General features: G+C 50.8%; 1 protein-coding gene across 11 annotated transcripts in view; it reads left to right on the top strand.

The window, feature by feature from the left end:
* The window catches only part of lrrfip1a (leucine rich repeat (in FLII) interacting protein 1a), a 36,960-nt gene that overhangs the window by 10,082 nt on the left and 4,588 nt on the right, over positions 1–22,290 (top strand). Inside the window, exons 2-21 of one of the 11 annotated variants that reach the window (XM_084689666.1) lie at positions 5,329–5,415; positions 10,055–10,072; positions 10,343–10,414; positions 12,573–12,617; positions 13,261–13,311; positions 13,742–13,777; positions 15,075–15,140; positions 15,256–15,297; positions 15,797–15,874; positions 16,278–16,358; positions 17,102–17,185; positions 18,296–18,358; positions 18,970–19,041; positions 19,555–19,653; positions 20,458–20,484; positions 20,587–20,709; positions 20,947–21,018; positions 21,612–21,782; positions 21,907–21,999; positions 22,168–22,260. In XM_084689666.1, the coding sequence (XP_084545792.1) occupies positions 5,329–5,415; positions 10,055–10,072; positions 10,343–10,414; positions 12,573–12,617; positions 13,261–13,311; positions 13,742–13,777; positions 15,075–15,140; positions 15,256–15,297; positions 15,797–15,874; positions 16,278–16,358; positions 17,102–17,185; positions 18,296–18,358; positions 18,970–19,041; positions 19,555–19,653; positions 20,458–20,484; positions 20,587–20,709; positions 20,947–21,018; positions 21,612–21,782; positions 21,907–21,999; positions 22,168–22,260 (1,473 nt within the window). The remainder of the gene's footprint in view (positions 1–5,328; positions 5,416–10,054; positions 10,073–10,342; positions 10,415–12,572; positions 12,618–13,260; positions 13,312–13,741; positions 13,778–15,074; positions 15,141–15,255; positions 15,298–15,796; positions 15,875–16,277; positions 16,359–17,101; positions 17,186–18,295; positions 18,359–18,969; positions 19,042–19,554; positions 19,654–20,457; positions 20,485–20,586; positions 20,710–20,946; positions 21,019–21,611; positions 21,783–21,906; positions 22,000–22,167; positions 22,261–22,290) is intronic. The other 10 variants (XM_084689674.1, XM_084689669.1, XM_084689668.1 and 7 more) reach the window with 10 other exon arrangements.

Genomic DNA, 22,290 nt, shown 5'->3' with positions numbered 1-22,290 from the left:
TAATGTTAGGGTTAGTGCAGTGTTAGATAATGTTAGTGTTAGTGCAGTGTTAGATAATGTTAGTGTTAGTGCAGTGTTAGATAATGTTAGTGTTAGTGCAGTGTTAGATAATGTTAGTGTTAGTGCAGTGTTAGATAATGTTAGTGTTAGTGCAGTGTTAGATAATGTTAGTGTTAGTGCAGTGTTAGATAATGTTAGGGTTAGTGCAGTGTTAGATAATGTTAGGGTTAGTGCAGTGTTAGATAATGTTAGGGTTAGTGCAGTGTTAGATAATGTTAGGGTTAGTGCAGTGTTAGATAATGTTAGGGTTAGTGCAGTGTTAGATAATGTTTCAGTAACGCAACATTCCACTGTCCCTTTGCAGCCTCCCTCCCCCTCACCCCCCTCCCCAGCATGCTCTAGGAGACATCCCAGCATGCTCTAGGAGACATCCCAGCATGCTCTAGGAGACATCCCAGCATGCTCTAGGAGACATCCCAGCATGCTCTAGGAGACATCCCAGCATGCTCTAGGAGACATCCCAGCATGGTCTAGTAGACATCCCAGCATGCTCTAGTAGACATCCCAGCATGCTCTAGGAGACATCCCAGCATGCTCTAGTAGACATCCCAGCATGCTCTAGGAGACATCCCAGCATGCTCTAGGAGACATCCCAGCATGCTCTAGGAGACATCCCAGCATGCTCTAGTAGACATCCCAGCATGCTCTAGGAGACATCCCAGCATGCTCTAGTAGACATCCCAGCATGCTCTAGGAGACATCCCAGCATGCTCTAGGAGACATCCCAGCATGCTCTAGGAGACATCCCAGCATGCTCTAGGAGACATCCCAGCATGCTCTAGGAGACGTCTCATCTGTATCTCTAAATGTCTGGCATGGTGGCACCCTAAGCCTCTGTGTTCCTCATCGTGCCGTGCAGAGTCACGCTGTGTTCATCTTGTCTTGTTTTTCCTGTTACTGTCAGTTGCATTTGAATATGTCAAGTCAGGTTCATGAACACACTCAACGTTCCTCCAGACTGTGCTCCCAGGGCTGTGTGGGGCTGGTTCCACTGTCAGGTTCCTTGAGACAGCCTTCCCAGGGCTGCGTGGGGCTAGGTCCAGGGTGCACAGGGCTGAGGGGGGTAGCTGTGTCAGGGCTGAGGGGGGTAGCTGTGTCAGAGCTGAGGGGGGTAGCTGTGTCAGAGCTGCGGGGGGTAGCTGTGTCCGGGCTGAGGGGGGTAGCTGTGTCAGAGCTGAGGGGGGTAGCTGTGTCAGGGGTGAGGGGTGTAGCTGTAGCTGCATTGTTACCCGCACATCTCTATCCCCACCGGGAAGGGAGATGGAGGACTTATCTAGCTGTTCATCAGCAAGGCAAATTCTTTCACCAGAGACAATGGTTTTGAATCACCTGAAAACAATGACACTATTTCCCCTGCAAGTAGTTTCTGCAGTGTGTACGCTCATTTCCAGACTGCTGCGGCAAGTTGTCACATGAAGGATTATTACACAACTGGGGTCATTCAAGATGATGATGTGTGCGTTGAGATAATGTGTATTTATGTTTGCAAGTAGGAATACAGACCTACTTACAATCCCCCCCTCAGAGCAGCACTGGCAGGTGTCCACCTGGGGGACGTCCCCCCTCAGAGCAGCACTGGCAGGTGTCCACCTGGGGGACATCCCCCCTCAGAGCAGCACTGGCAGGTGTCCACCTGGGGGACGTCCCCCCTCAGAGCAGCACGGGCAGGTGTCCACCTGGGGGACAATCCCCCCTCAGCAGCACTGGCAGGTGTCCACCTGGGGGACGTCCCCCCTCAGAGCAGCACTGGCAGGTGTCCACCTGGGGGACAATCCCCCCTCAGCAGCACTGGCAGGTGTCCACCTGGGGGACGTCCCCCCTCAGAGCAGCACTGGCAGGTGTCCACCTGGGGGACGTCCCCCCTCAGAGCAGCACTGGCAGGTGTCCACCTGGGGGACGTCCCCCCTCAGAGCAGCACTGGCAGGTGTCCACCTGGGGGACATCCCCCCTCAGAGCAGCACTGGCAGGTGTCCACCTGGGGGACATCCCCCCTCAGAGCAGCACTGGCAGGTGTCCACCTGGGAGACGTCCCCCCTCAGAGCAGCACTGGCAGGTGTCCACCTGGGGGACGTCCCCCCTCAGAGCAGCACTGGCAGGTGTCCACCTGGGAGACGTCCCCCCTCAGAGCAGCACTGGCAGGTGTCCACCTGGGGGACGTCCCCCCTCAGAGCAGCACTGGCAGGTGTCGGCCCTTCTGGATCATGCTGTAACCATGTCTTGGCTGCTGTCTCTTTAAAGCCTGTTTCCTGCTCCCTTCTAAATCAGTCATTCTCTTTGTTTTACTGCTCACTGTGTTTCATCATCTGAGCTTTTGACGTGATGCACACAAGATGATGATGATGATGATGAACAGTGTGACTGTTTAAGTGTTTTTCTTTTTTTATGTGGTTGTAAAGGGAGCTGTGTAGAGGATGTGTGACTGCTGAATGTTGTTGGAAGAAAACCCGCCCCCTGGTGGAGGGTCTGGGTGTTTCCAGGTCTAATTTAGCACTGAAGAGTTTTCAGTGTTGAGGTTGTGGCAGGAAATGTCATCCGTTGCTCTCTTGACTCTTGTAAGTTACACTCTCCCCCAGAGAGCTGACGGGACACAAACATGGCCGCCTGACCAGGAAACAGAATGTCACATGACGGTTCACGTCACATGACGGTTCACATTCTCATTATTTGGCTCTGACACAGAAGTGGAGCTCATTTCTGAAGCGCTTGCGTGTCACCATTACTCAACGTGAACATTTAACAGGTAAAAGGAACTAGGTACAAGGAAGCAATGTTAAACTGAGTAATGGATAACTAAGGAATGTTTATCTAAGTCATATTTTACTGAAGTAAAAAAAACTTATTGTTCAGTAGAACCACAACAGCCGGTCCTCATCATGTCCCTTCACTCCATCCAGTCACTACCTGTGGTTTACAGAACCTTTCATTCCTTTACCAGACGCCTGTGTCCAAAGCCCTTTCATCAGAAAGGGCTTTCCTAGAAGTGTCTGTGTTGGCAGGGAGACAGGGACTTCTCTGGAACATGCAGAAGCCCAACATCCTGGTCCTGTTCCGACCATCTGTGTTGACATCCAGGTCCACACAAACACTCCTACTGTGTGACAGTGAGCCCAGTTCGTGTTGCAGTAGGCGGGGTCAGAGAAGTTCACTGGAACATCAAAACATCGCATTCCGTACCCTCAGCTACTAAAATAAGGCTTACAAGCAGCGTCATGAAGGTATTCACAGATGTCACCACCTGAGATCCAACAGACAGCTCTCAGAGACCCTGTACACTAAACGTGACACCAAACAGCCACGTCGACCTGCCCACTAGCAAACTAATAATACCCAAACTCCCCTATTTGTAACCACGTTGATGAAAGCATGTGGTTTATGTGCTAATAGCTTCTCAGTTGTTGCGATGGATTTAAAGGCATCACAAGTTCCAAAGAACTTCTCTCTTTCAGTTCAGTCTCTTTCAGTTCAGTCTTTCTGTCCTGTCAATAAGCATAATCCCCTATAATAATAATCCCCTGTATGCGAACTGAACAGGTCTGTGAATATTACTGGTCTGGCAAAGGTAAAGGCCTGTGGTTGAGTTCAGGGTCTGACTGTGGTGAACCTACTGTAGACAGGATGAAACACTGCCAGAAAACAGGCCAATTACAGTTATCAGAAGTTTGGATCAGTGTTTCAGGCTGAATAGGACCTAGACAGGAAACGTGTCCTGTACCAGATCACTCAGACTCCCTCAGGGTACTAGAAAGAAGGAAGCACACTGTGGAATCCAGTTCTTTTCTGCAGCGGGGACTGGAGTTCAAAGGTCAAGTTGTTGGCTTCTTAAACCTGTCTGGATTGTGTTACAAACACACATGCCTCTGTCTCTGACCAGATCCCCATTCTCAAACGCTGCATGGAGTTTGAATGTGAAGTTGAAGACCAGGAGGGTTTGGGAGGCATGGGAAGAAGCAGGGGACATGAGTCCCTGGTGTCGGAGCTCCGAGTGGGTTGTGTGTGTTTGTTGTCTTCCTGTGGCCCAGGGGCATGCAGTGAGGAAACGCAGAGGAAACTGAGGAAACACAGTGAGGAGGGGCATGCAGTGAGGAGGGGCATGCAGTGAGGAGGGGCATGCAGTGAGGAGGGGCATGCAGTGAGGAGGGGCATGCAGTGAGGAGGGGCATGCAGTGAGGAGGGGCATGCAGTGAGGAGGGGCATGCAGTGAGGAGGGGCATGCAGTGAGGAGGGGCATGCAGTGAGGAGGGGCATGCAGTGTTCGCTGTCTCTCCTGCCCTGGTGCCCCCGCCCAGAGCCAGTCAGTCCCCAACCACATTCTGACAGCCTCTGGGGCAGGAAGGAAGTGCTTACACACACATACACACACACACACTCCTGCTCTCACACACTCTTGCTTGCACTCACTCACACAGACACACATTCTCACACACTCTCTGAGAGAGATCCTTTTAAGGAAAAGGCCCAGCTCCTGCCTGAGACAGCCTCACATAAATACCCATGAAAGCACAGCTTATCCCACGACTGGGCCAACACAGAAATACTCTCATATGTAAAAAGATGAATTCTACTTGTTCAGCCTTCTTTTCAGATTTACCACTGGGAGTGTATGACTACAGAATTTACAGTACCTCAGTCAATAACCCATGATTATTTTAGATCCAAGACCAAAGAAGTACTGACTCAGTCAAGCCTTTTACATGACAACCCATGTACTACACTAGAGTATTTCTGCTTACAAATCCTTCAGTTTGTCTAGATGAGGAGGCTTTGGTAAAGTGCTCAGCAGTGCAACAGGGTTCTAGAAGCAGGAAGTCTGGTTCCATGACCATCTGTACTTTTACTGATGTGATGACCTCATACTGTACTTAACAATCGCTCTCTTCTCCTCCTCCTCCTCTCCTCTACTCTCCTCTCCTCTCCTCTCCTCTCCTCTCCTCTCCTCTCCTCTCCTCTCCTCTCCTCTCCTCTCCTCTCCTCTCCTCTCCTCTCTCTCTCTCTCTCTCTCTCTCTCTCTCTCTCTCTCTCTCTCTCTCTCTCTCTCTCTCTCTCTCTCTCTCTCTCTCTCTCTCTCTCTCTCTCTCTCTCTCTCTCTCTCTCTCTCTCTCTCTCCCTCCCTCTCCCTCTCCCTCTCCCTCTCCCTCTCCCTCTCCCTCTCCCTCTCCCTCTCCCTCTCCCTCTCCCTCTCCCTCTCCCTCTCCCTCTCCCTCTCCCTCTCCCTCTCTCTCTCTCTCTCTCTCTCTCTCTCTCTCTCTCTCTCTCTCTCCCTCTCTCCAGGCTGAGGCCAGGCTGGCAGCTAAGCGGGCAGCCCGAGCAGAAGCCAGAGAGATCCGGATGAAGGAACTGGAGAGACAGCAGAAAGAGGTATGGGTCAGCTGGTCATAAACAGCAGCATCTTCTCCCTCACACCATCTCAACCAGCCAGTCTGCACAGCTTTCTATGGTCCCACAAAGACAAACACGGGACTTACTGTATACGCAGTACTGTCCGCACCTGAGCGCGAGACTCAAGCGCTGTCTGAATAAGACTACATCCACTGTGACCTTGTCACATGATGAGGGTCTAGATCGGGGAGCCCCTAGTCGCATGACAGCTCTGGGGTTGGTCATGGGAGGCACCGGCGTGTCCTGTGTGAACGGTGAGTGTTCACACAGGAAGGCCTTCCATCTGATGCCAGGGCGGGGTCAGAGGTGGCTGGTGTGAACTGCCAGCTGTAATCTGCTGCTCCACTGCAGTACTGTAGAGGCCACGGCTGGGGAACCAGACCCTGCTATTGAGACCCTTACTGTCATTGACCATGCACATTAACCGTGATGACATTAGACACCAGAATGTAGGGGATTTAAGGTTTGCCCTGGTGAACCACACTCCTGTTGAACCCAGCAGGAGAAGAATGTCAACAACAAGTTATGTGAGCTTCTTTTCAGCCAATGGGAGCCTTGGTGTTCTCTTCCTCAGGACCGGCGCTGGTATTTACGCTGCGACTTAACTGGTCTAAAGTTCTTAACCCTGCTCTGCTCTGCACAGCTCCTCTACCTTGTCCTGGGGGTGTAACCCCTCCAGACCTTCCACTCACCCATCCCCAGTAAGCTGTCCCACAACTTCATCACATTTCCAACGTTGACAGTCCAAGTCAGGCAGGAATTAAAAAGCGTGTGATCACTGCTTATTCTCAAAGAGCAACAACACTTGTAACTTGTCATAGATGGTTTACATGGTGTCTGCCTCTCCCTGGGGTTTAGTAATGAGAGAGCTTTGTTTGGGCTGGGCCCCGGGCCATGTGAGCAGCAGGGGAGGCCCCCCGCGGGGAGGTCAACTACTTACTTTGTTTCCAAGGATCTGGCAACCGACTATCAGATCCTGTCAGGGACTTAGTCATTACTGTGTCAAGCAGGCTTCAGAAGGATTCCAGTGCATCTGTCAAAACTGATCAATGTACTCATCACAGAGGAATTATCTGTACGTTTCTCAGGTTGTGATTTGACCAGAAGTTCTTGAATTATTATATTCAGAAATAATGGATCCTGTCCTTGAACTTTTGTGACTTTGCTGCAGAATATCCCTCGGGTATCCCTTTCAGATCACTTATTTTGTTGGCACTTTCTATCCCATCAAATTGAGTAGAGGTCAGGCCTTTTGGCCATATCAAGTTTAGCAAGTTGTGCTAAAGATGACATTTCAGATTGTGTGTACTGTTTGATCGTTCAGTTTGGCAGTCAGTGGGGTGTGTTTGTGCTTCTCTGGTTCAACACCTCTGATCTCCACCTGAGTGAGCCCCACATTTCTTGGCTCTCTATTCTTAGCCGTCAGTAATCTCAGAGGAGTCTTCACAGAGTCACACTCACTGCTTTAAGAAACGATTCAAATCACAGGATAAATAATGTTCCCTGTGGCGCAGTGTAACTGCCTAACAATCTTAACTCCAACAAACTCTCCAGTCGGTGATATTTCACATCCATCTGTGTAGTTGAACAAAACGGATACGTTCATAAACAAACTCGATCACTTTCTAGGCCAGACTCATGGACAAAAACACACACCACCCTGTCATACTCACAAGATTAACAGTCAATGCTACGCCCAGTCTGGTCAGGAGGTGTGTGTGTCTTTAAACCTTTAACCAAAGTAGCTCCAAAGTAGCTTAGCTGGGCTCCTTTCTGAAGCCAGGGGTGGACTAGTAGCAGCTCAACACCGCTCTGACGACGGCAGGAACAAACGAGGGACGGCTCCTCCACCAGGACTTCTTCTGGACACGGCCTCTCATGCTCAGGTGGAGGAAACAGAGCCAAGGGTTGGGGCATGTGTGTGGATCAGGGCTGCTTCCTCCTCCGCTGGGAGTCGGTCTGAGCCCCGGAGGGTCTCCTGCCGTGATCCCGTCTCCGTGGGCGGCCGGCGGGCCCAGGGCCGTATGGGTCACCCGGGGCAGGGCCCCTGAGCCCGGCGGCACGGCCGGCCGGAGGCTGGCAGGCAGGGGGGGGCGGGCTGCTCTCTGGGGGCGCCCTGCCACCCCCCCGAGGAAAAAGGTGGGTCCAGAGAGGGAGACGGGTCAAACGGATGCACGGGCGTTTTTAAGGAGATGTGTTGGGGAGTTGTTCATGCTTTATTGGACAGTTTTACAAGTGTGAATGGAAAAGTAGGGAGGGAGAGTGGGGAAGACGTGTAGCAAAGGGCCGAGGCCCGAGTCGAACCCAGGCCACTGGGGTGAGGCTTTGGAACTGAATATAGACTGAATTTGTCTCAAATCTATGACGTTTGCTTAGCAACTTGTGGCGCAAGCAACTTGGGTTTCCAGTCAACTCACCAACTAAGTGCACAATATGATGGACAGTTTCCTTGTGTGTATGGGCCTTTGTAAACTTGTCACAGCAAGGTTGCATGAACTGTCATGTAAGTACATAGCAATACCCACACAGTTGCATCATCATCATACACTGGAGCTGCGGTGTAGTTGCTTTCATTGCAGCTTATTGGAGCTTTCCCAGGGGTAAGAGGATGTTTACATTGATCCTGTTTTGGTAACATCTTTACATCCACTTCCCTCTCACACCCCTCCGCCAAACTGGGCCTCTTTCCACTTTTGTAATATGCTATACCTCCAACACTTACCTCTGACTCGGGATAAGAGCGTCTGCGAAATGACTAAAACTTAATACTATTTGATCCCATAACAATTCTTATGTTTTTACATAGGACTTGCATGGTGGTTAATGTAACCTTAATGTGAAGTAGTTATGGTTGTCTGCTCCTAGATTCTCCCCCTTATCTATCCTAACAGTCATGAGAGGAAGGTATTAACAGTTCTTTATTGAAACTATTACGTATAGCGCAGGGGTCAGACCTAAATCATCCCAGCTGGACAAGCTTCCAGAAGCTAGATTGTTTCATAAGTCCTTAAATAGGCCTCCCCTCCGAAGACAAGGCAGACATCATGTTTAATCACGACGTGTAGCGAGCTGAAAAGCACCTGGGACGCCTAAATGCCAGTTTGTCTTCCTGTGAAACTACCGGCAGACATTGTCCGGCGCTGAACATAACTAAGGACCGGTGGTTTTTGCTGCGGGTGGACATTTCCTAGTCTGGTGCTCGACCTCTCCTCTCAGCCTGGACCTGTGAGTTAACACCAGAGAGCTGATGAGGTCAGGAGGTGGTGATGTTGTAGTGATGACAGCGCCGCCGTACCATACAGTAAGACTAACTGTGGACAGAGGGGTCAGTTTAACCCCCCAGCGCTAGACTGCAGTAGAGAGACGCACAGTTACACAGAGTTAAATCTGGATTAGCAGCTGAGCTGGGGAGGGAGAGCTCTGTCCTTTAAAACCGGACAGACCTGGATCTCCCTGACAGAGTACTGTAGGAGCATGTAGCCCTGCTCAGGATCTCACAGCAGGGCTTTGTTTAGCGCTGCAGGTGATTGTATTGATGCTGTTTATGTCGTCGTTGTAGGACCTGCTCTTTGTTTACTTTAAGCAACATAGGGTTATGCATTTTTAGCTAACTTAACTAAAGGGGTGCAAACATTGAGGAGGCATTCATTAAACGGGTGAGTGTGTCAAGATGAATACATGTGCAGGTGTGTGTGTCTGTGCGTGTGTCTGTGCGTGTGTCTGTGCGTGTGTCTGTGCGTGTGTCTGTGCGTGTGTCTGTGCGTGTGTCTGTGCGTGTGTCTGTGCGTGTGTCTGTGCGTGTGTCTGTGCGTGTGTCTGTGCGTGTGTCTGTGTGTGTGTCTGTGCGTGGGTGTATGGATGGAGGGTTGTCGTTTTCTTACATGTTTTTTGAAGCTATTTGTCTACGGTCTTTTATTTAAGTTCAGCTGATTTCTGTGATTGCTTAGGACAAAGACATTGGGTCGCTGATATTTAAACGAACGTTTTGTGACTGAAATACTTTGTACGCAAGTCTGTTATTGCATCAATCATGGTTGTAGGAATAGTTGCGGTTGAATTGGTGCTTCAATAATACTATATTGACCTGCTCTACTCCTGCTATATCTACTGTACTCTACTATACTCTGATGTACTCGACTCTATTCCTGCTCTACTTGACTCTACTCTACACTGACACCAGACTCTTGGAGCCGGCACATGCAGTCACATGCTCCGTCCCCCCGCCCTCTGTGTGACCCTGGGGAGGGTCTGGCTGGGCTGCTGGGGCGGCCGGGGCCCTGAGACTCTGCTGCACCATGAGGCACATTCCACCCTGCCACCCTGTACCTGTCCTCAGCAACATGCATCTGCTATACTCTGCTCTGCTCTACTGGACTCTGCTCTTTTCTGCTCTGCTCTACTGTGCTGGACTCTGCTCTACTGGACTCTATTCTGCTCTACTCTACTGTGCTCTACACTGCTCTGTTCTACTCTTCCATGCTTGTTTAAGATTCAGTTCTTCTTGTCATTCATTTTTTTCTCCTCTTTTTATTGAACTTTGTTTTCCCTGGTTGATGTGTTGATCTCCTCCTGCCTCCTGCCTCCTGCCTCCTCCCTGCTGTCTGCTCTGGCTGTGTAGATCTTTCAGGTTCAGAAGGTAGGCCTCCTCTCTCTCCCCCACATTCATTCAGACGTCATTACAAACACTGCTGCATCAGCACAGGCTACATGAGACCTTTTTTACGCATGCAGTGTGTGGATGTGATTGACATGAGGGGCTGGGGACAGGATACTGTTCAGTCATAAATATACAGGCCGACAGACAGAGAGGTAGAGTGTGTGTGGTGAAAACCCTCTTCATTTCTGTTAGTGCTGTTCTTTTCCTTGCCTCACCCCTTTCCATCCTCCCCATCCCTGCCTCCCTCAGAAATATTACGGCCTGGACACCAAGGTGGACAGTAAAGCAGATGCCAAATGGGGAGATATCGAACAGTGGATGGTACAGTCGCCTGGAGTGAAGTGATGGCTGAATGCTGAAAGTGTCTCATCACACTACAAACGTGTTTGCACTGCATGCTGTACTAACCGTTTAGACCTGAATGCTAAAGACTGAATCACGTTTGTACGCTAACTTATCAGAGGTTAGTGAGCTTCCTGTGTAGGTTTATCTCAGACGTTTGTGTTGGGGTTAGATGTTCAGACTTTTCTATCTTTCTAAAGTATTTTGCTGTCAGCCTGTATTTGAAAGGAATGGCCTGCAGTAACCTTTTGAATAGCGGGTCATTTAGGATCATCTCAGATAAAAGGCTTTTATGAAAAAAAGGCTGCTTTATCTTTTTCAGATCAGCTAGACCTAATTCATCTAATGTTGAAAATAATCCATAATATTGTTTGGAATGTTTCCATGGCTGTTTGAATCTGCTCAGCCACCTGTCTCTGTTGTGAGACTGCATGAGCTTCATTCAGCCAAACTGCTTCATTCTGATGATGTCAGACTATTTTTGTGTATTATAGTTTAGACCCCAGTAGACAGAGGGCATTCAGGACGATCGCTTTTTTTGGTGTTTATTTGAATATATCCTAAACGGAACACAACACAGTCTTATTTCCCTCTTTACTGGTCACACTATCACACACATTTAAATGTGCAAAATTGTAAACTAGATTTGAGATATGAACACAATCCTCTGGCCTCCTCTGGCCGTGCTGCAGTGTAGGGTAGGACCCATTCCCTCTGGCTCTGCTGCAGTGTAGGGTAGGACCCATTCCCTCTGGCTCTGCTGCAGTGTAGGGTAGGACCCATTCCCTCTGGCTGTGCTGCAGTGTAGGGTAGGACCCATTCCCTCTGACTGTGCTGCAGTGTAGGGTAGGACCCATTCCCTCTGGCTCTGCTGCAGTGTAGGGTAGGACCCATTCCCTCTGGCTCTGCTGCAGTGTAGGGTAGGACCCATTCCCTCTGGCTGTGCTGCAGTGTAGGGTAGGACCCATTCCCTCTGGCTGTGCTGCAGTGTAGGGTAGGACCCATTCCCTCTGGCTCTGCTGCAGTGTAGGGTAGGACCCATTCCCTCTGGCTCTGCTGCAGTGTAGGGTAGGACCCATTCCCTCTGGCTCTGCTGCAGTGTAGGGTAGGACCCATTCCCTCTGGCTCTGCTGCAGTGTAGGGTAGGACCCATTCCCTCTGGCTCTGCTGCAGTGTAGGGTAGGACCCATTCCCTCTGGCTCTGCTGCAGTGTAGGGTAGGACCCATTCCCTCTGGCTGTGCTGCAGTGTAGGGTAGGACCCATTCCCTCTGGCTGTGCTGCAGTGTAGGGTAGGACCCATTCCCTCTGGCTGTGCTGCAGTGTAGGGTAGGACCCATTCCCTCTGGCTCTGCTGCAGTGTAGGGTAGGACCCATTCCCTCTGGCTCTGCTGCAGTGTAGGGTAGGACCCATTCCCTCTGGCTGTGCTGCAGTGTAGGGTAGGACCCATTCCCTCTGGCTGTGCTGCAGTGTAGGGTAGGACCCATTCCCTCTGGCTGTGCTGCAGTGTAGGGTAGGACCCATTCCCTCTGGCTCTGCTGCAGTGTAGGGTAGGACCCATTCCCTCTGGCTCTGCTGCAGTGTAGGGTAGGACCCATTCCCTCTGGCTGTGCTGCAGTGTAGGGTAGGACCCATTCCCTCTGGCTGTGCTGCAGTGTAGGGTAGGACCCATTCCCTCTGGCTCTGCTGCAGTGTAGGGTAGGACCCATTCCCTCTGGCCGTGCTGCAGTGTAGGGTAGGACCCATTCCCTCTGGCCGTGCTGCAGTGTAGGGTAGGACCCAGCGCTCAGAGTCCCTGCTAATGGTGGGTGTGACCCTGTCCACTGCCTCAGTGGTTTGCAGACAGCAGCACCACAACAGTGGTCACAGAGACTGGTTTGATGGGTTTAACTGCACGCATGGCTGCATGAGGGACTGATGCTGCATGGGGCAGCTGGACATTAAGGCTGACTGGAGGGTCACTCCAGAATGTTCCAGTTTTCTGTCTCTCTGACGCTCAGTTCAGTTGTGTGTGTGTTGAAGACCTTTGTGACATGTCCCTTGGTATATCTACTAAAACTGAGTTTCACCCCATCCTCTTGACTGTGTGGTTGTTGAACTGTTGAGATCCCGTCTTCATGTCCTTCTCCTTCATCCAGGAGGACAGTGAGAGGTACTCACGGCCCTCACGGAAACATACCTCGGTGTGTATCCATCCGTCTCTCTCTCTCTATCTCTCTCTCTCTCTCTCTCTCTCTCTCTCTCTCTGTCCGTCTATCTCTCTCTCTCTCTCTCTCTCTCTGTCCGTCTATCTCTCTCTCCCTCTCTCTACTTTACTCTCTCCCTCTGTCCCTCAATCGCTCTTTCTCTCCTCCCCAGTTGACCTCACTCTCTCCTCCCCTTCACCCTCCATGTTACCATGGTACCGACTCAGCAAAACTTTGTGCTTCAGAAAACAATCCACTCGATTCATTGAGAGAACATTTTATTCTGTTTACAATCTTGGCTATAGATACATTGCTTAATGATAGTGGAATGTCAGAATAAATAAAGATACTATTTGTATAGTTCTACATTGTCTCCTGGAACCAGAATTCATTGTCCCAGGACAGTAACGAATAGCACTCATGTCTTGACTCACTGATGGGTAAATATCTGGCATATGGCAGAAACAAGGAATTGTATTGATTTTATTATTGATTTTCAGTGATACGTGTAAACAGTTGAAGTTTTCTGCTTTTTCACAAGGAGACGATTTACTAGGTTTCGATACAATTTGGCTGAAATGTTAAAAGCGACAATTAATTTGTTTTCTTTCCCTCCCTCCCTTCCTCTCTCCTGTCAAAGATCTCCGACGATGATGAACGCATGTCTGTGGGCAGCCGGACCAGTGTGAGGGTCAGTACTCCTAACCCTAACCTCTCCTCTCCAACTCTCAAACTCTAGAACTCTCAAACTCTAGAACTCTCAAACTCTAAAACTCTCAAACTCTAGAACTCTCAAACTCTAGAACTCTCAAACTCTAAAACTCTCAAAATCTAGAACTCTCAAACTCTAGAACTCTCAAACTCTAGAACTCTCAAAATCTAGAACTCTCAAACTCTAGAACTCTCAAACTCTAGAACTCTCAAACTCTAGAACTCTCAAAATCTAGAACTCTCAAACTCTAGAACTCTCCTGCTCCTCTAGAACTCTCAAACTGTAGAACTAAGCGTCCAGCCCTCTGTAACACATGACAACAGCTTGCCCATGCTGTAGTGAGCCTGTGAAGGGCTGGTTGTGAGGTTCCTGTGTTCTCTGGTGACGATGCTGTCCTGTGTTTGTACAGTCGGATCTAGACCCTCTGGGCACCTACACTGCCGGGGTAAGGTTCTCTGGCTACATGGACCTGTTGTGTACCACGCACAACCCAACTGCATGGGAACTTGTTTGTGAGTGGATAGCACAGTCACTAACATTTAGCTGTGATACAGTGCTGAACGCCAGAACAGGAGCTTTGAGGCTGTCAGTCAGCAGTTTTTCAATCTCATTTTATATCAAATTGTTTGCCAGATAAAACTATCCTGCACCTTGCCCTGACTCACCCAATCTACTTGCTTTGTACTTTTCTTGTGTTTAAATGCAACATGTGTCAAATAGGCAGTCTGTGAGGGAGGGAGCTCAGCATCTTCCTGGGTGTGACCAGGTTTCCTCCCTCAGAGCACAACTAGGGCTGTTTATGTGGGTACCTTGTGCTGATGTGGTATATAGATATGGATGGACTGTTCTTGACTTGACTTGCCTGGGTAACATAAGTGCCAACCATCTAGTGCCAAAGCAAACACAAGCTCAGGTCTTTATAGTCGTCTCCTGTGATTTTAAGCTTAAAGATATGTTATCTGTTCAAATAGAGAGCAGAAATTACTGTGATTTGTAATCACTGGAAAATAGTGGCGCAAGGAGGGAACGATTAAGGTTTGACGCAAACCGTCCAGCCAGCCCATAATAGGGAGAGCCTTCAGTTTATTACTGAAAAAGGATCGTTCTGAGGTAGTAGTTGTTGTTCTGCACGTACAGTTTGTCCTGACCAGAGAGTGTTGTGTGGTGAATGTCTGACATGTGCATGTGCTAACCAGGTCAGTAACAGGTGTGTGTGTGTTGTAGTTAGTGTTATCTTTAACATGCTAGCAGGGATGGGGGCAAGAGGGGGCCGTAGGTACAGCTGCTAGCTGCATGTGGTTTGGATCACCCACCAACCTCTCTGATGAAGACTGGCAAACATCTTTATTCTGCTGTCCTCCCCTCCTCCTCCCCTCCTCCCTCCTCCTCCTGTCCCCCCCTCCTCCCCTCCTCCCTCCATCTGTCCTCTCCTCCCCTCCTCCCTCCTTCTCCCCTCTCCTCCTCCCCTCCTCCTCCTCCCCTCCTCCCTCCTTCTCCCCTCCTCCTCCTCCCCTCCTCCCTCCTTCTCCCCTCCTCCTCCTCCCCTCCTCCCTCCTTCTCCCCTCTCCTCCTCCTCCTGTCCCCCCTCCCCTCCTCCTCCTCCCCTCTCCTCCTCCTCCTGTCCCCCCTCCCCTCCTCCTCCTCCTCCCTCCTCCTCCCCTCCTCCCTCCTGTCCCCTCCTCCTCTCCTTCTCCTCCCCTCCTCCCTCCTCCTCCTGTCCTCCCCTCTTCTCCTCCTCTTAGGGCTCCTCCTCGTATTCTCAGAAGAAGTCAAAGAAGAAGAAGAAACACAAACACAAAGACAGAGATGTATGTAAAGAGGGGAAGGGATGTTTCATAGTACACTCTCACAGAACCCCCCCCCCCCACACACACACACACACACACACATTACTGATTTGTGCTTGTTCTCTGACCCTCACAGAGCAATGGCTATGACGATGGTTACAGTGCCGTATCCAGCAGGGTCAGTAGTGTGTCTGCTGTGTGGACGTGCTCAGTCACGCAGCCTGTCCTTGCTGTATGCAGTGTCACATGCTCGTTACTTTCAGTGCGGGTCACGCCTGCATCTGCAGATCAGTTTGGATGGTGTGACGTAGTGGAGATGCACATCTGTTCATCCCTGTCCTCATCCTCTGACCTCCTCTCCCTCCTCATCCTCCCTCCTCATCCTCTCTCCTCATCCTCTCTCCTCATCCTCTCTCCTCATCCTCTCTCCTCATCCTCCCTCCTCATCTTCTCTCATCATCCTCTCTCCTCATCCTCCCTCCTCATCCTCTCTCCTCATCCTCTGACCTCCTCTCCCTCATCATCCTCTCTCCTCATCCTCTCTCCTCATCCTCTCTCATCATCCTCTCTCCTCATCCTCCCTCCTCATCCTCTCTCCTCATCCTCCCTCCTCATCCTCCCTCCTCATCCTCCCTCCTCATCCTCTCTCTCCTTCCCTCTCCTCCTCTGGGGACCAGAGCTCCAGACTCAGTGATGACAGTAGGATGTCTCGTGACGACAGCAGGGTGACTCGCTCATCCAAACTAGACTTGACGGTGGGTGCTATGACAACCCCTCTCCCCTTCCTCCCTTTTGTTGATGTCCCCCTCCCTCCTATCCTGGTGGCAGGGGCGTGTCTGTGGTGGTGTGTGTGGTGAGACAGAGGGCTGTGTTAGGGTCCTGCCAGCGTGTTGGCACACACGAGTGTTGTTCTGGGAGTGTGCTCTTCCTGTCCTCCCACGTGTCTGTGTGTGTGTCTGTGTCTGTGTGTGTGTGTGTCTCCTGTCTTTACTTCTCTTCCTCCTCAACGTTTTACTCACTCTCCCTCTTCTCCTCTTCTTGCATTGCTGCCTTCCTCCTCTTCCTCCATCTCTTCCTCCATCTCTTCCTCCTCATCTCCCACCTCCTCTTCCTCCATCTCTCCCTCCTCCTCTCCCTCCATCTCTTCGTCCCTCTCAGAGCTCCAGACTCAGTGATGACAGTAGGATGTCTCGTGATGACAGCAGGTTGTCTCGCTCCTCCAGACTGGACCTCCAGCCGGTGGGTGACTGACGCTGTTACTGACGTTACATACGCTGTGACTGACGTTACAGACGCTGTTACTGACGTTACAGACGCTGTTACTGACGTTACAGACGCTGTTACTGACGTTACAGACGCTGTGACTGACGTTACAGACGCTGTGACTGACGTTACAGACGCTGTGACTGACGTTACAGACGCTGTGACTGACGTTACAGACGCTGTGACTGACGTTACAGACGCTGTGACTGACGTTACAGACGCTGTGACTGACGTTACAGACGCTGTGACTGACGTTACAGACGCTGTGACTGACGTTACAGACGCTGTGACTGACGTTACAGACGCTGTGACTGACGTTACAGACGCTGTTACTGGCTCCTATCCAGTTCACTTTATTTCCTCCCACTCTGTTTATCATTCACTGGCTCTGCTTTCTTACTTTCTCAACAAGCCTCCCTTCTCCATCCTTGCTCCCTCTTCCCTTCTCCATCCTCGCTCCCTCTTCCCTTCTCCATCCTCGCTCGCTCTTCCCTTCTCCATCCTCGCTCCCTCTTCCCTTCTCCATCCCACCTCCCTCTTCTCTTCTCCATCCTCGCTCCCTCTTCCCTTCTCCATCCCACCTCCCTCTTCCCTTCTCCATCCTCGCTCCCTCTTCCCTTCTCCATCCTCGCTCCCTCTTCCCTTCTCCATCCTCGCTCCCTCTTCCCTCCCCCCTCTTCTCTCCACCCTCCTCCTTCCTCCCCCTGTTCTTATCGCAGGCAGCCTATGCTTCCTCTGACTTATACAGCAGCAATGGCCTGTCTTCCTCTAGACAGCAAGGCTCTGCTTACAATGGCTACCAGGTCTGTACACAAACACACACACACACACATCATTTAAACAGGATAACACGATTCAGATGCTGGTTATTGTTTTCTGTCCTCAATGCGACACACCGTGTCGTTTCTGACCCACCTACTGTAGTACTCCGGTCTCCTCAGTCAGATCTCCTACCACCGGAAACACAGGGTTGGTGTTCCTCACCAGCCTGTCCCCTCTCACCCTGCCCTCTCTCACCCTGCCCTCTCTCACCCTGCCCTCTCTCACCCTGCCCTCTCTCATCCTGCCCTCTCTCACCCTGCCCTCTCTCACCCTGCCCTCTCTCACCCTGCCCTCTCTCACCCTGTCCCCTCTCACCCTGCCCTCTCTCACCCTGCCCTCTCTCACCCTGCCCTCTCTCACCCTGTCCCCTCTCACCCTGCCCTCTCTCACCCTGCCCTCTCTCACCCTGCCCTCTCTCACCCTGCCCTCTCTCACCCTGCCCTCTCTCACCCTGCCCTCTCTCACCCTGCCCTCTCTCACCCTGCCCTCTCTCACCCTGCCCTCTCTCACCCTGCCCTCTCTCACCCTGCCCTCTCTCACCCTGTCCCCTCTCACCCTGCCCTCTCTCACCCTGCCCTCTCTCATCCTGCCCTCTCTCACCCTGCCCTCTCTCACCCTGCCCTCTCTCTCCCTGCCCTCTCTCACCCTGCCCTCTCTCCACCCCCACTGACTCATATTTGAGCACTTGTTTCCACGAATGGGACTTAGTCACCTGACAGTCATTTTGTTCCTTCAAGCCGACACTGAATGTTTTCATTTTCACTTTCCCCCAGTTTGCACTAGTGCGTCCCCTAGTGACCTTGCAGTGCACACACCTTCGGTTGCTTGGATACACATCTCACCCTTTAGTAGCTCAGATACACATCTCACTCATTTGAGCAGAAAGGCACAAGTAGGCCAATTACACGTTATCTTCACTGTGTGGACTGCTTGATTGGAGCATGTATGGAGAAGCAAAGAGTCGCCCTGTCCTCAAGTCAAATATACTGATTCATACTTCACTTATCTGGTGCGTGTGTGTGTTTGTGCGCGTGTGTGTGTGTGCGTGTGTGTGTGGGCGTGCGCGCGTGTGTGTGTGTACACATCTGCAGGCCTCCTTGTACGAGGACAGCCTGTACAGTACATCTCGGAGGGTCAGTGGCTCCAACTCTCGCGTAAGACTTTGACAGACACTGTGTGTGATGGTACTCTAGACTGGAGTGGACTCTGAAACGCATGAAGAGTTTCTGAAGATGCATCTTGAATGCCTCACTGATTGACTTTGTCATTAACCTCTATTTGATACCTCTCAGTCGGCCGTGTGTTTGTGTGTGTGTGTGTGTGTGTGGTATATAGTCTGAAGATCTTACAGCAGCATAACTGAGAGTATAGGCTGGATCTCTCTCATGCTCCCTAGCGCCTTTGACACGTTTTGCAGTGCGTGTTCTTGACCATACTTATCTTCTAGATGTTTCTGGGGGTTGTTGTCTACTGACAGTCTGTGGTGTGTGATGATATTCCCTTCTCAGCAGCATGGTACTAAGCATGGCTGCAGCCCAGCGGCTGTACGTGCTACTGAACACACAAACACCCTTCAGCCCCATTAACTCTGGCGTGACGCGTGGGAACTCTCACAGCAAGACCCATTTCCCTTTTCCCCTGCCTCATTTCCTGTTGCCTGCTGTGTGTGTGTGTGTGTGTGTGTGAGACATTGCTTACGACAGGACTTGTGTCACTGAGTGTAGCTGATGGAGCGTGTGTGTGTCTGTGTGTGTGTCTTCTCCAGCCCTCAGAGTACAGTAGCTATCGAGGCTCCAGAGCTTCCTCCAGGGCCAGCTCTGCCCGCGCCAGCCCAGTGGTGAGCTCCCCTCCCCGGTCACACACCTCCAACCTGGTCCCTATCAAGCATGTCTGGGGGGTTGGATCTGTCTGGGATTTCACAAGGCTTTAGGAAGTGTAAAAAAAGGTTATCAATAGCAGAATACTTAAAAGGAAGATATCCCTTGAAAACCACTTGATCAGAACACAATACTTTCAGGATGATACAGGACAGGCACCATATGATGTTTCAACATATATATTTATATAAACATATAGATTTATGTATGTTTATATTTTATATATATATATATATATATATATATATATATATATATATATATATATATATATATATATATATATATATATATATATATATATATATATATATATATATATATATATATATATATATATAAACTGTCCCTGCCCCATGTGACAACAACCCTGTGTCCGCATGTGAGGTCGTTCTGGTAGCTGGTCAGTAGAAGTGCTGACACCGCTCTCCTAAATATTTCTTGTCCATCGGCGCCCCCTGGTGGCGGTGCAGGAGGACGGCGGCTCTGTGGCTAGCTTCCTGCGCAGCGCAGCACCGGGGGGCGTCCTGCCCAGAGACCTGGACCAGCTGTCCATCCCCAGCCTGTCAGACGTGAGTGGCCGTGTCAAGCTGAAGAGCGTCCGGACCGACGTCATACTGTCCACTTTGCTCTCCCCGTCGGTTCAAAGCTATAAGCGGTACCTTTTTAACGGAAGGAGAATAGTATTTAGCATGGATTTTAACCGACTGGGAAAGGACTGCTGTCTTAAGGATGTCAGGTTGGCATAGCGACGGATGTGTCCTGGCAGTCAAAAGCAGTTCATGACGTCAGGACGGACACTTTTCGGCAGCCGGGTGCTTTTGTCCCGAGGCCCCAGCATGGCTGGCTGGTCAGAGCTGAGGATCCTGGGGTCCTCCACCCAGCCGGGGGAGTAGGGTGGCCTGCTAAGCCTTCTGTTTGTCTGGTTGTGCTCCCAGGACATGTGTCATAAGTGTGATTTGGACTTTGAGAAGGGTAGGGTAACTGAGTAACTTTAGAGGCTGTATAGAGATAATCCAGCCATTAGTGACATGGTATGGAACGAGTGGATGATTTGTGGGCATGATGTATAATATGTAAAACTCACTACAGCTTAGATGGCTACTGACATTGTCTGTGATTCTTCCAAACACATGCTGGTGCTCTGGTCCAACAGCAGGTTTGTGTGTGTTTTAACAGCTTTGACTGCTGCGGTGACTTGACTGGGCGTGTCTTCCATCAGCTCACCTCACAGCAGGGCTGTGATAGGATGGCATTGTAGCCGTGACTACTAACTCCTGGCCTCACCCTTCCTTTCAAAGCCCTGTAGTCCTTCTCCTTGTGACTGATGTCACCATGTGCACCATGTTCTAACTCTGCTTCCTTCTTCCCTACAGAGCGAGGATCGAGATTACCTGGAAAAGGTACGTGGTGTTTTCTGTAGAGAAACCTGCTCGTCGCCAGGCTACGTTCTGAGACGTTGTACGAGCCCTCCTCCTGATAACCAATCAGCTTCTCTTCTGCAGGGTTCTCGAGCAGCTTCCACCCTATCGGCAGCGACTCTCGCCTCGCTGGGTGGGACTTCCTCCCGGAGAGGAAGTGGTGAATTATCTGCTGCTGACACCGAAGTCTCCATAAGAGAGATCAAGGTGAGGCTCCAAGAGCCCCCCTCCCCCCTCCCCTCTCCCTTTCCCTCTCCTCCCTCCCTCCCTCCCTCCCCCTCTCCCTCTCCCTCCCTCCCGGCTCTCCACACCTGTCTGTAACCATCCACACTGCCTCGCTCTGTCTCCTCTACCTGTCATGTTGCTCGAGGTTTCCCTCCAGCTGTGCCCACTGCCTCTGCACATGTCTCTGTCGCCTCACCCTTCACACGCTCTGTACCCCAGGAGATCCATGAGCTGAAGGATCAGATACAGGATGTGGAATCCAAGTACATGCAGAACCTCAAAGAAGTCAAGGTACAACAGCCAAGCTGCCCCCAAACCCTGCAGTCCCAAACTAAGGCTCAGACAGCAACCAGTGTTTCAAAATCCCTGTATGGTGTGGTAGTATGCTGTAGATGCTCGTCCAGTTTGATCATGAATCATCATATCGGCAAGTCGGGCTGATGGTGATTATTACAGTTTTAGACTAGTTTTAGTTTTAGTTCCCCCTTTTGCAGTGACTCCTTCCAGCTACTAACTATGTAGGACTACTGAATGTGTCTTTCCTGAACAATACACCGAAGCTTAGCTTTACTAAACCTGCATGCCAATCTTTCAGGCACGGCAGATCTTCATTTGAATGCTGTCGTGGACCATCTTCCACACTGACACAATCCATCTTTGCTCTTCATCCTCAATACCTTAAACCTTCAAGTCAAAGCCCCTTGTGTAGAATGGGATTTATCCTCCATTCTTTTAGATGTTTGTACGTTATCTGTCTGTGAAACTTTTCGATGTGTTTGCATACGAAAGGAGTTAGGTCTGTGAGTGGGTGTATGTCTGTGGGCCCATGCACCTGTGCTTCCTGGGACTCATCCAACATGCCTCCCTCCCCCCACCTCCCCCAGGACGCCCTGGTGGAGGTAGAGGAGAAGTACCGTAAAGCCATGGTGTCCAACGCCCAGCTGGACAATGAGAAGAACAACCTGATGTACCAGGTGGACACGCTGAAGGACTCTCTCATGGAGCTGGAGGAGCTGCTGGCTGAGTCGCGCCGGGAGTACGAGGAGAAGGTCAAGGTAGGGAGAGCTCGGACAGCGCCTGGACCGTGGAGGACAACGTCAAGTTTTGATGTTGTTTCTAGAGAAAGCCTGCGTTTATTTCCGTCTCATTGTGTCCGTGCTGCTCTCCCCCCCCCCCCAGGAGCACGAGAGGGAGAAGCATGCTCACGGCGTGCTGCAGTTCCAGTTCAACGAGCTTAAGGAGACCCTGAAACACAGCGAGGAGATGCTGACTGTGAGTACGACGGCAGCTGACAACCGCACCCACGAAGACCCCACTCTGCCAGGACAACCTCTTGAGTCCGAGCTTGTTTTCAAACATTCCTGTCCTCTCGCATGCCGTTTCTTCTGCCTCTCTCTCTCACATGCTTTTTCCTCCTTCCGGTTCTCCACTGGCGTTCAGGAGATCCGTCAGCTGCGAATGAAGCACGATGGTTTAAACAGAGAGATCTCTGACCTCCAGGAGACAGTGGAGTGGAAGGATAAAAAGATCGGGGTAGGCCCTGTGAATGCTAACCCGTTAGCT

This window comes from Hypomesus nipponensis, chromosome 23 (genome assembly GCF_054491055.1).
Source record: "Hypomesus nipponensis isolate SF chromosome 23, ASM5449105v1, whole genome shotgun sequence".
NCBI lineage: Eukaryota > Metazoa > Chordata > Actinopteri > Osmeriformes > Osmeridae > Hypomesus > Hypomesus nipponensis.
Note: the sequence above shows the minus strand (reverse complement) of the source record. Positions and strands in the feature narration are given on the sequence as shown.